At 36.3% G+C, this 12,740-nt stretch overlaps 1 protein-coding gene across 1 annotated transcript; it reads left to right on the forward strand.

Annotated features, from left to right (window-relative positions):
- Nucleotides 1-6,563: 6,563 nt before the first annotated feature.
- LOC110316690 (vomeronasal type-1 receptor 90-like) lies at nucleotides 6,564-7,581 on the forward strand. The gene has a single exon (XM_021191121.1). It carries the CDS (start codon nucleotides 6,603-6,605, stop codon nucleotides 7,494-7,496), a length of 894 nt encoding a protein of 297 aa, XP_021046780.1. The 5' UTR covers nucleotides 6,564-6,602; the 3' UTR covers nucleotides 7,497-7,581.
- The last annotated feature ends 5,159 nt before the right edge of the window (nucleotides 7,582-12,740 follow it).

A 12,740-nucleotide genomic window follows, 5' to 3' on the forward strand; every position in this document is an offset into this window, starting at 1 on the left:
TTCTGTATCCATTCCTCTATTGAGGGACATCTGGGTTCTTTCCAGCTTCTGGCTATTATAAATAAGGCTGCTATGAACATAGTGGAGCATGTGTCCTTTTTACCAGTTTGAGCATCTTCTGGGTATATGTCCAGGAGTGGTATTAGCTGGGTCCTCAGGTAGTACTATGTCCAATTTTTTAATAGGGTTATTTGTTTCTCTGGAGTTTAACTTCTTGAGTTCTTTGTATATATTGGATATTAGCCTTTTATCAGATTTAGGATTAGGAAAGATCTTTTCCCAATCTGTTGGTTGCCTTTTTGTCTTATTGACAGTGTCCTTTGCCTTACAGAATCTTTGCAATTTTATGAGGTTCCATTTGTCAGTTCTTGATCTTACAGCACAAGCCATTGTTGCTCTGTTCAGGAATTTTTCCCCTGTGCCCTATCTTTGAGACTCTTCCACACTTTCTCCTCTATAAGATTCAGTGTCTCTGTAAGAAAAATCATTTACCCTCAGTGTGTTTGGAGAAGGTGATATTTTCTTAATTTTCTCACAGGAGCTGTTAATTTCTAGTTGAGTTCCTAAAGCCACTGTCAAGTATGGCGGACACGATGAAAGCTTTGGAAGTAGGATGAATATCTTGGGGAATCTAGATTGTTTTTCTATTTCTTTTAAATGAGACATCATTATTTTTACTTTTGTGTTTGTTTGTTTTTTTCCACAAGGACTGGGATCAGTTAATCCACACAGACAGATGTGGCCTGGAGAGAATAGCTCACACATGGGAAACCCAGAGCTCAGCTGTTCCTACTCTACTGTTCTGGAAGTAGGGAAGTTCACTTTTTCATTTGATGATGCCACTTTGTAAAAGTGCCTTCTCCAGATGACAAGATAACTGTAGGTCTAGAGGGAGATAAGCTGAGGATATTTCTTCCATATAACTACATCTTAGGACCTCATTCTACAAGGATGTTTGTGGGAGACCCAGTCGGTGAGTGGTTCTTTTTTTTTTATTTTTTAAATTCTCTTCATTATAGTGAGAGCAATAGGTAGTAGAATGAAGCAGGATTCTGTAATAAATGATTAGAGCATTTTCTACTTACAATTTACTTCTGAGTTATATTGTATCATAAGTAAACCATAGACGCTTGCAGACATAAAAATGTCAGTGCAATGATTAATAGAAGAAAACAGATTTCACTCAGTTTGATCTCTTCTATATGTGAGAGTATAGAGGGCCTAGAAGAAGGATGGATAGAGACAGTAAAAGATAATACGTTGAAGGTGATTACTAAAGATTATATATTAAATGAAAATATCATGACAACCACTAACTTTCATAATGAATCTACATTGACATATATTTAAAAAGTAACTCCATCTCAACCTTTTAAGGAGCCTACCTGACAGAGGATTGTATTCAGTGTGTGCTCTAAGAATTCCAAGATCATGATCAACTGTATTAGTTTTCCATCCCTGTAATAAAACACCTGAGATATCTTGGAGGGTGAAAATCAAAAGATCAGCATTTATTGTTTTGCAGTGGTTTATTTATAATATTGATGCATTTGAATTATACTTTGTATTTTCCAATTTTACTGCTTTTCTCAAGTTAATTGACTATATTCATTTATCATATGAAACAAGCTATGAATGTACAACAAATATTAACTAGTGTAATGTTTATCAGTAATTTTCTAGTGTGTTAAATTTACATATACTTATGAATATTTAGGAAAGTATGACATAGTAAAGCATAAATAAATTGTAAATAGATTTGTTTAATCTATTAAAATAATTTCTCATAAAGTAGATATTTTATAGGGACTTCAAAAATATTTGGAAATATCATCTTATTTATTAAATTATCCTTACACAAAAATAATTTTTGGTAGGAGTTTTAGTTATTTTATTAAAATAAATTTCTTTTTCTTATTTCAGGTTTTCTAAACTGTATCTTATAATATTGAAACTGAATATTATTGAGTAAGCTTTTCATTATCAGTGAGAAATATATTTACAATTCTTGAGTAGTATAAGATTATGTAAAGTCAAAATCACTAAGGTTCCCTCTAACAGTTACAAAATATAATTTCTTGCTAAAAATCTACTTATGTACACACACACACACACAATACACACACACAAATACACACACACAAATACACACACACACACACACATATACACAGCCAAGTAATTTGTTTAGGTAATGACTATCACAAGTAAATTTTTATTTCCATGAAATATCAGTTACTAATGTATACGGGAGATTAAAATGCAAAATGCAGGCATGTGTGTTGGCACACCTATAATCCCATCACTTTCAAGGCTAAGGTGGAGAATAGTGTGTTTAATTAAAGCCAGTCTGAACTTGGTTGAGATCCTTATCTCTGTTTGTCTGTTTGTCTGACTGTCTTTTTTTTCTGCCTGTCTGTCTATCTGTCCCTCTCTCTCCCTTTCATACACACAGACACATATACAAGAAAATAAAACTGGAAAACTGAGAATGTAGAATTATAAACTATTGTTAATGAAATGGAACAAAATAATGCCAATAACCATGCATTTCTCCCTGGACCAGAATATCAACATCATAATAAACAGTTGTCATAAATATGAGTTTATATTTGCAAGGATTACAGAATTTTTGGTTTGTTTTGAATAATTTACTTAAAAGTCTCTACTAGTGCACTAGGCAGTATCATTGTGGATCTAACCAGATCACCCAGAAAATAGAGAACATAGCTCCATTTTCCTTTATGCTCATTTTTTCACTGAAGTGATGTAACCGCATTCACAGTAGCAGCTGCAGAACACACTGTGCTAGTGATATACTCTTAGGCCTGACAGTCTAATAATCTCTATTCTATCCCTCTCCCTCTCAGTCTCAGTCTCTGTCTCCCTCCTCCTCTCCTTCCCCTCCTCTTCTCTCTTCCTCCTCCCTTTCTCTCCCCCTCTCTTCTTCTGTATTGTGCATACACCACAAACTACATAACACACACACACAGACACAGACACAGACACAGACACAGACACACACACACACACACACACACACACACACACACACACAATTTCCAGTCAACATTCTCATATCTTTCTCAAACTCACACCATACAACTTGTGATGAAGCTCTGGGTTTGACTGCTACTCCACAGTCTCTGCAGTGACATTCTTCCTGCTGCTGCTTCATTTCATGGGACCTGGCTAGTAACTGTGAGATTATAAAGTTCTACTCAACAGCTGTGTGTTTTCAGTTACACCTGTGCTAAATTTAATTTCCAAATAAGAATTCATGAATTTAAATTATTTAAGAGTATCAGGTAAGATCTATGAATTACTACTTTATTAAAAAGTATTAATTATTCTTTCTGGCATTCTCTATTTTACATAGATTTCATAAAACTAATTTGGAGGCCCAGTTCTTTCTCTTTTGAGGATTCCTAAAATCATCTTTGTGTTGCTGACAGTGTTGTACATCAGCCAACAATTTTACTCGTCACCCGAAAGTCACATACTCACTTTATATTCTCTCTGAGCAATCATACATATTTTAGGTCATTACTCACCAAATGTGGTGAAGCTTAAAACAAACACGATACTTTCAATTAACTATACTTGTATGTTCTCTATATTATTTAATATTCACAAACAGAATACAAAGATCACTATATGTGCCTAAAACAAGACTGCTCTAAAATCAAATATTGTGATAAGGAAGAGGTGAAGTGACTGTTCACAGGAGAGTGCAGAGCTGTGCATAAAGACACTTTTCTTCTCTCTATCTCCCTTTGTTATATGCTTCTTCAGACACTTGGCTGCAGACTGCTTAGTCTTTTGTCTGGGTCAACTTAATAGTGGTGGCTTCTCCAGTATTATAAATGTTCACTGATATGCTCTGGGTTTTAGTGCTTACAACTAAATATTGCAACTTAAAAGACCATGGAAGCCACCAACACTGAAAATTTATTTTTAAATAAAACATGATTTTTCTCAGTATATATCCATGTTAACATCAGCCATTACCCATGATAGCTATAGTCTTTCTAAACCAGCCCCCAGCTCCAGTGAGTCCCAAAGACAGATGCCATTTATATCTAGAAGATGTGTAATTTTCTAGATGTGTATATGATAAACATTTACAAAGCAATGGATATGAAGTAGAGCTGTTGAAGTGCATATTTTGGATAAGAAAAAACATTATATATTACTATCACCTTATTATATTATCATCTTTTATATTAATTATAATAATTACAATTATATAATAAATACACTACACAATTCTAATATATAATAAGAATATATTGAAGTATAATTAATAATAAATTATTATGTGTAAATGGTTTGTCCATTTGTTGGTTTAAAATTAGAATTGGGCTATAGTTCTTACAGTTTGTAGACTAAGATTGGAATTAAGTACTCTCCTGGAGGTTTATTTGTCTTACTATATATATTATTTATATTACTATATATATAGATAGTAAGATAAATAAACCTATACACACAAATATATATATATATATACATATATGTATATTTTTCATGCATATATTATCTGTACACCTCTTGTATACTTGGTCAAAGAAAGTTTGTATCCCATTCGACCAGAGTCACATATAGTCACAAGCCACCATGTCATTGCTGAGAATCAAACCCAGGTCTTAGGAAACCAAAATGTGCTCTTGACCATTGAGCTACATCTCCACCCTGCTTCCTGTAAAAAGCTCTGTATCCTGGAGCTTTCATAAACAGAACACCACTGTGCAGTTACTGTAAATGTCTGTTGGCGAGAGAATTAGATGTTCGGCTCTGGTAATTGGGATGAATCCATTCCTTTACTAGATTAAGCTTTTTAATAGCAAAATAATGTAAATATTAAATGTGTGACTTATGGTGTCATGTCCATATAAAAGTTATAGGATAGTCTCAGGCACTAGCTTCTGAATTATTTCTATACATACATGCACACACACACACACACACACACACACACACATATATATATATATATATATATATACCATATATGTAGAATATACATACTCACAAGAATCTGATTCAGTGTAGTCATTTTAGATTTCTCTATCACAAGCTGATTTAAAGCAATGAATTAAATTAATTCCATAATAAATTGATTTTGGTCACCAGGTAAAATAACTAACATAGGCACTAAATGTAAGACTGTTGATCTGGGCGTGATGGCGCATGCCTTTAATCCCAGCACTCGGGAGGCAGAGGCAGGCGGATTTCTGAGTTCGAGGCCAGTCTGGTCTACAAAGTGAGTTCCAGGACAGCCAGGGCTATACAGAGAAACCCTGTCTCAAAAAGCAAAAAAAAAAAAAAAAGACTGTTGAGTGAAACTATGGAAAGTGTGTGGGTTCTGGTGATGTATGATAACACTGGGGACCTTGTTTTCCACTGCATGGAAAGAATATGTTTTGAAACAGAAATATTGAAACAGGATCACTGGTCATCTTCAGTGAGTTCATATTTGTCATACCATGTTGATAATAGTGTTTGTCTTAGTATCCCTGGTTTTCTCTTATTGGGGAGATGTATGTTGCCTATAGTAACTACAGAAACCAGGAAAGCAAAAGAGGAGCATTAACCATATAGGGATGGGATGGAAGCAATAGAGAGCAGAAAATTAGTGTACAATTGATCTCCTGAGTGAGCTAGGGGAAGAGCAGCTTCCTAGAGTGTGGAGGAGGATAAATAAAGAGATAGGTAGGTAAACTATCAGCATGGATCTCTGAAAAGCCATAACTACTTATTCTATTAACTAATTACACTGCCCCTCCTAAAAGGAATGAAAAATACAATTTGTCTTGTTAGCTTGGAGTTAGTTCTTTAAATTTGAAGTTTCATAAAAGATGATGGGAAGGGAACTAAAGTAGGAGAGGCCTAGGGCTGTCTCGAACCATAATAATGGTCCTATGGTGTGGAAAGTAAACTAATGGTCTGCACTGTCTCTGTCTCTTTAATTCAGATCCTGGGGATGTAAGGTTTCTTTGGAAAAGAAACATAAAAACAGATGGATTGAGAAGGATATTATCTTGATTAAAATACTGGGATTACCATAAATTATCACTGATTGCATTAGAATTACGTCAAAGCATGGATAGTTGCAAATTAGAACACAATACAATTATAGAATATGAGACTGAATCACCTGATTTTTTTGGATTTCTTTTGTGAATATTTTCCTGATTAATGTATTTTTTCAGTTGTACAAATATAATTAACACTCTGAGCTAATCACTACTGTTTTAGGTGTTAACAAGAAGTGAGGCAATTAAATCAATTGGATTGGATTTTTAAGGCATGAGACTAATACAGGGCCACAAAGTGAGTATTCTGCACGGATATGTCTGTGATTGTGTTTACTATATCTAATTTTCTACATATACAGCAGAAACACTGAAGACATAGAAATGTAGGCTATGATGTACAGTCTGGAAGATGAAATGTTAAAGAGGCAGATTATTCAAGAATTAGCATGGAAAATAGAATGATAATATAGCCAGTATATCATAAACTTGATGTTTGCTCTATTTTTCAGATATACAAAATAAACTTCCACTATCCTCTTAAGATGAATACACTCTCCATATATGTTCTCACTCAAAAATGTCCTTTATTTCCAAGCTGGGCTTGGAGTCCTGGCCAATATGTTTCTTGTTTGTTTCTATATTTACATAATCCTTGGTCACAGACCTAAGCCCACAGACCTGATTTCCTGCCAACTGACCTTCGTTCACATAATTATGTTCCTCACTGCAGGGGATATTTGGCTTACAGACTTACTTGCATCACTGAACATTGAGAATGACGTCAAATGTAAGACAACTTTTTACATAAACAGGGCGATGAGAGGCCTCTCAATCTGCATCACCTGCCTCCTGAGTGTGTTCCAGGCTGTCACAATCAGTCCCAGTACCTCACTGTTGGCAAATTTTAAACGAAAAGTAAAAAAATACATGATCAGTGCTTTATTTTATATTTGGGTTTTCAATTTCTCTGTCAGTACTGACATAATATTCTCTGTTGGTGGTTTTACCAATGTGAGTGAGAACAAACAGATGAAGGTCTCTAAATCCTGTTCACTCTTCCCCATGAGCTACATCATCAGGGTGTTCATTTTAACAGTGACAATGTCCAGAGATGTATGTCTTGTAGGAGTCATGCTGACCACAAGCACATACATGGTGATTATCTTGTTCTGGCATCAGAGGCAATGCAAGCATCTTCAAAGCATCAGCCACCAGAGAGCCTCCCCTGAGAAAAGGGCCACCCAGACCATCTTGCTGCTGGTGATTTTCTTTGTGGTCATGTACTGGGTAGACTTCACCATCTCATCCACCTCCATCCTGTTATGGATGTATGACCCAGTTGCCCTGACTGTTCAGAAGTTTGTGGTGAATGCCTATCCCACAATTACTCCTTTGGTACAAATCAGTTCTTATAACAGAATAATCAATAGGCTGAAAAACTTGCAGTCAAAATGACATCATATATAGTCAAAAGTATGTTTTCTTTCTTCTTTAAAAAGCTACATTTATATGTATAAGTATTGTGCCAGAGTACATGCATGTGAGCATTTCCGGTGTTCACAGAGGTGAGAAGATGTCATGGCATCCCCTGGAGTTGGACTTACCACTGGGTATAAAGAATTATCCTTTGTAGCCCCAGGTGTTTTTGTTTCCAAAACACAGATTCTTTAAATTTTAATGGTTAAAGTAGCAAAGCAATATTCTTTATATGATTTAAATAAAATTTGTGCTATTAGACATATACATTCTTTTGACATTTCTGTTGCCAAGTACTAGAGAGTTAATTGTACAAAATAAGTTGACGTTTCCACATGACTTCTTTCTCCTTTTTACTTAGTATAGTAAATAGTAATTTGATGCTGAGTTTGTTTACTCAAAGCAAGATCCTTGTTGATATTGACTTTTGAGCTTTCTATTGTTTTTAATTTACTTTCACTCATTAAAAATAGTTTAAAATTTTATCTTAGTTTTATTTTTTCCCCTAATCGAAATTTGTCTGGATCCATAAAAATAACATGAATTTTAAGTTTCCATTATTACCACAGTTATTTAATGAGACTTTTGTGAAAATATCATAGGCATGTTTATTTGTACTTAATTTTATCTACTTATTAAAATATTAACAGTAAATAATTTTTATATACATATGCATCTTGTGTAATGTTTTCATTTTGTATCTGTATGCATGTATGTATGTATGTGTGTGTGCACAGCTGAACGATGTGTGTGTATGCACAGGTGGAGGCCAGGAGACAATGTTGGCTATTGTTCTTCATATGTCATTCACCTGGTGTCTTTTTCTTTTATATTTATTTATTTATTTATTATTGGATATTTTTTATTTACATTTCAAATGTTATCTCCTTTCCTTGTTCCTCCTCAACCCCCCCCTATCTCATCCCCTTTCCCCTGCTTCTATGAGGGTGTTCCCCCACCCAGCCAATCACTCCTGCCTCCCTGCCCTGGCATTCCCCTATACTCAGGTATTGAGCATTCACAGTACCAAGGGCCTCTTCTCCCATTGTTGCCCAACAAGGCCATCCTCTGCTACATATGTGGCTGGAACCATGGGCCCCTCCATGTGAACTCTTTGATTCCCTTTGGTTTAGTCCCTGGGAGCTCTGGGCGTTCGGGTTGGTTGATATTGTTGTTCTTCCTATGAGGTTGCAGACCCCTTGAGCTCCTTCAGTCCTTTCTCTAACTCTTCCATTGGGGGACCCCATGCTCAGTCCAATTGATGGCTGTGAGCATCTGCCTCTCTATTAGACTTTGTCAGAACCTGATGTCTTAATAGGGCATCTCTCTTTGTGACCTGGACCAGTATGTTAGTGTCAGGAATTTCCCTGTTTCTACCTCTCTAGCTCTGGGATCACAAGTGTTTACGACCATATCCATCATTTCAGCATTATGTTTTTCTTTTATTGAGAAAAGATTTTTTCATATAATATATTCTGATTAAGATTTCTACTTACCCTGCTCCTCTCAGTTTGATACTTTTGCTTCAACCCCCACCCCCATCCATTCATAACTATCTATTACATTTTCCCTTTTTAGGGAGATGTGATGTTGAGCCAGAAAGCATTTGTGAACCCCAAGGTACCAACAGAGAGCCATTTTTGATGTGATCATACTAAGATCTTTTTATTACAAGCTTTGGCTTGGGTTCTCCTCTAATTGAGCCCTGACATAGCAGGATGAGAAGGTGGATCAGCCCCAAACTCTCAGCAGGACAAGGTTTTATAGAAAATGGGAGCAAGTGAGAGGGTGTTTAGCCTGACAAGTATGTCATAGAATGACTGTTGTAAGCAGGCTGGTGGGTGTTCTGAAGCAAGACTGAACAAGTCTGAAAGTACATCTGAAACAATCAGACTAATCTTTGCTTAGCTGTTGCTAGGCAGTAGCTAGGGAGTACCTCTGGGGTATGGGCCAAGGACAATCCCTGTGGTCCTTCCAGGCACTTGGGTACAGCTTGGGTTCTGCTGTAGGACAAGGTTTTAGGCATTTTTTTTTCTAAAGATGGCGGCCAGTTCCAAGATGGAATAGGTTTGGCCTCTCAGTATCCTTACCGTCCTTCCCTTACTCTATACATAACCTTTGTGCTTATGTGGATTATGGATTGATTATGAATGACTTAATAACTAAAATTCATATATAAGCAATAGCATATACCATGTTTGTTTTTGTTGGTCTGTGTTACACAACTCAGAATGAGATTTCCTAGTTCTATCCTTTTACCTGTAAGTGCTATTCACTTAATGGCTGAGTAATGTTCTTGTATGTAAATATATCACATTCTTTGCTCATTCATCTGTTGATGGACATCTAGGTTGTTTCCAATTTCTAGCTATTATGAATATTCAGTGCCTCTGTGATAGGATGAAGTGTCTATGTTTAATAGTGTCTATGTTTCATAGCTGCATCTTGAATTAGATCTGTTTCCAACTTCCTTAGGAACCACAACACTGATTTCCTTTGTGAATGTACATATCTGTGCTCCTGACAGCAATGCATGAGTGTTTTTCTTACTCTATATCTTTGCTAGTATTAAGTGTAATTTGCATTATACATCTTGGTCATTCTGTCTGGTATAAGGTTAAATGATGAAGGAACTTAAAATTTCATTACATTGATGACTAGGGATGTTGAACAGTTATTTTTAAAAGTCTCTCTGCCATTTGAGTTTCCTCTTTTGGAAATTATTTGTTTAGATCTGTAACCCACATTTAAATAGTGTTATTTGTTTTATTAATATTAAGGTTTTTGACTTCCTTATGTATTTTGAATACCAGTCAGGTACTGGCTGGTTTTCTGTCAACTCAGAAGCTTGAGTCTTCAGAGAGGAAGGAACCTCAATTGTGGAAAGGCCCCCATGAGATCCATCTGTAAGGCATTTTCTCCATTAGTGATCAGTGGCCAAAGGGCCATCCCATTGTGGATGGTATGATCCCTGGGCTAGTGGTCTTAGGTTCTGTAAGAAAGCACGCTGAGCAAGCCAGCAAACATCACCTATTTGGGGCCTCTGCATCACAGTCTGTTTCTAGAATCCTCCCCCTTTTGAGTTCCTGTCCTGCCTTTTTTCCTTTATGAATAGCATTGTGAAAGTGTAAGCTGAATTAAACCCTTTCTTCCCCAACTTCTTTTCCTTCATGGTGTTTTGTCACTGGTACAGAAATCCTAAGAAAAGCCCTCTAGAAGATGTGTAGTTGGTAAGAAATATCTCCTATTCTGGAGCTGTCTAAGTTATTTGAATGACGGTGTCTTTTCCCAGGCAGAAGATTGTTAGTTCCTGGGGTTCTATTTATTAATTGTTCTTAGTGGCTGGTAATCAGTGTTCTGTTCTGAAGGTTTTTTTCCTTTTTCTTTCTGTGAAAATGGGTTCAAATGTATTCCCACCTTTCTTGTCTGTCAGGTTCAGTGTTGAAGATATTTTATTTTTCCATTGTTTATTTGTGACTTTTTAAAATAAAATACCCATGTGTCCATTGGTCTATGGTCTTATGTCTGGGTCTTCAATTCCATCCCATTAATCAGTGTTTTGGTATTTGTGCCAATGCCATGCTGCTATTATTTGTATAGCTCTATGAGAATTAGATCAGGAACGTTTTTAGTGGATATCCATCCTGTCTCCATCTTAGACTTAAAAGCCTTCTTACAGTAAAGTAAATATAAAGTGGGTTCATTCTTGTTTATGATTCAACTTTTGTTTCTCAAGGACTGGGCTATGCTCCATATTGTAAGAATAGATGGTTCTATACATTTCATTCTAGGAATGGCATTCATGTCTTTGTTTCTAAAAGTTGTTTGCAACCATCTTAGAACCCTACCTTTGTTTCAAATGGTGATATTAAAACCTAAGACTACCTTGTTATTCTCAGTTGCAACCCTGCCTTTGTTTCCGGATGTCCTAACTTGTTATGCTTATGTTCTGCTCCTGTAAGCCCACCTAATTTTCCTATCAAGTCTCCCACTTGGAAACACTGTACCTCTGAGCTATAAAACCTTGTCTTCTTCACATTGAATGCTGACCTCTTGAACCTCAATTCAGGGGGAGGCAGCTGGTGTATATGAATAAAAATGCTTGCTTTAATTAATTTGGCCATGATGATCTGGGTCAATGAGTGGTCTTTCTGCTTTCATCTTTGGTTTTTACAATATTTTCAACAATTCTTTTATCATTCAGACCATTGGTCTATGGTCTTATGTCTGGGTCTTCAATTCCATCGCATTAATCAGTGTTTTGGTATTTGTGCCAATGCCATGCTGCTATTATTTGTATAGCTCTATGAGAATTAGATCAGGAATGTTTAATTAATTAACATTCAGGAGTGTTAATTTATCATTCAGGAGTGTTCTAGATATTCTGCTTGTGGTGTGTGTGTGTGTGTGTGTGTGTGTGTGTGTGTGTGTGTGTTGGGTATTTTCACATGGTATCATGGATTAATTATCCTTTCAAGTTTTCTGGAGACTGTGTTGGGGCTTTGATGGGGATGTCATTTAATCTGTAGATAGCTATTGATAGGATGGCTGTTTTTAGTATAGTAATTCTCCTGATCTAAGAACATGGGAGATTGTTACATTCTGTGCTATCTTCTCCAATTTCTTTCTTTAATATCTGATAGTATTTATTACTCAGGTGTTTTACTTGCTTTGTTAGAGTATTCCCAAGACACTTTATATTTTTGTGGCTACTGTTTTTTAGTTAATTAATTAATTAATTAATTAAAAAATTGTTTATTCCCTTTACAACACAATATCAGCCTTCCCTCTTCTCCCAGCACCACCGCACACAAGTGCTCCCCCCATTCTACCTTCCCCTTCTCTTTTTAGAAGGTGAAGTCCCACTAATATGTTACATCCTACTAACCTGCAACTTCCTCCCTCCCCCCACCACATCAGATCACTCTTGAACAATGCATATTGTTTCCCACTGAGGCCAGAAAAGGCTGTCTATTTAGGGTCTCAGGATTCACAGGCAGGGAGGAAACAGGCTCAGGGACAGCCCCTACTCCAGTTGTTGGAGGACCCACATGAAGACTAAGCTGCTCATCTGCTTCATTATGTGCTGGGGGCCTTGGGTTCGGTTGGTAAGGTTCTTGTGCTTACCCCTCTGGTTATCTCTGGTGTTAGTTGGTCTTGCTGTCTCCGACTGGAGCTTGTCCATCCTGTGGGCCTGTAAGCCTTTGATCTTATGTGAGTCAG

Source organism: Mus pahari, chromosome 2 (assembly GCF_900095145.1).
Source record: "Mus pahari chromosome 2, PAHARI_EIJ_v1.1, whole genome shotgun sequence".
Taxonomy (NCBI): Eukaryota; Metazoa; Chordata; class Mammalia; order Rodentia; family Muridae; genus Mus; species Mus pahari.

Bases quoted from the DNA above. Each gene is read 5' to 3' on its own strand.
- LOC110316690 (XM_021191121.1), top strand. From the start codon at position 6,603: ATGTTCTCACTCAAAAATGTCCTTTATTTCCAAGCTGGGCTTGGAGTC.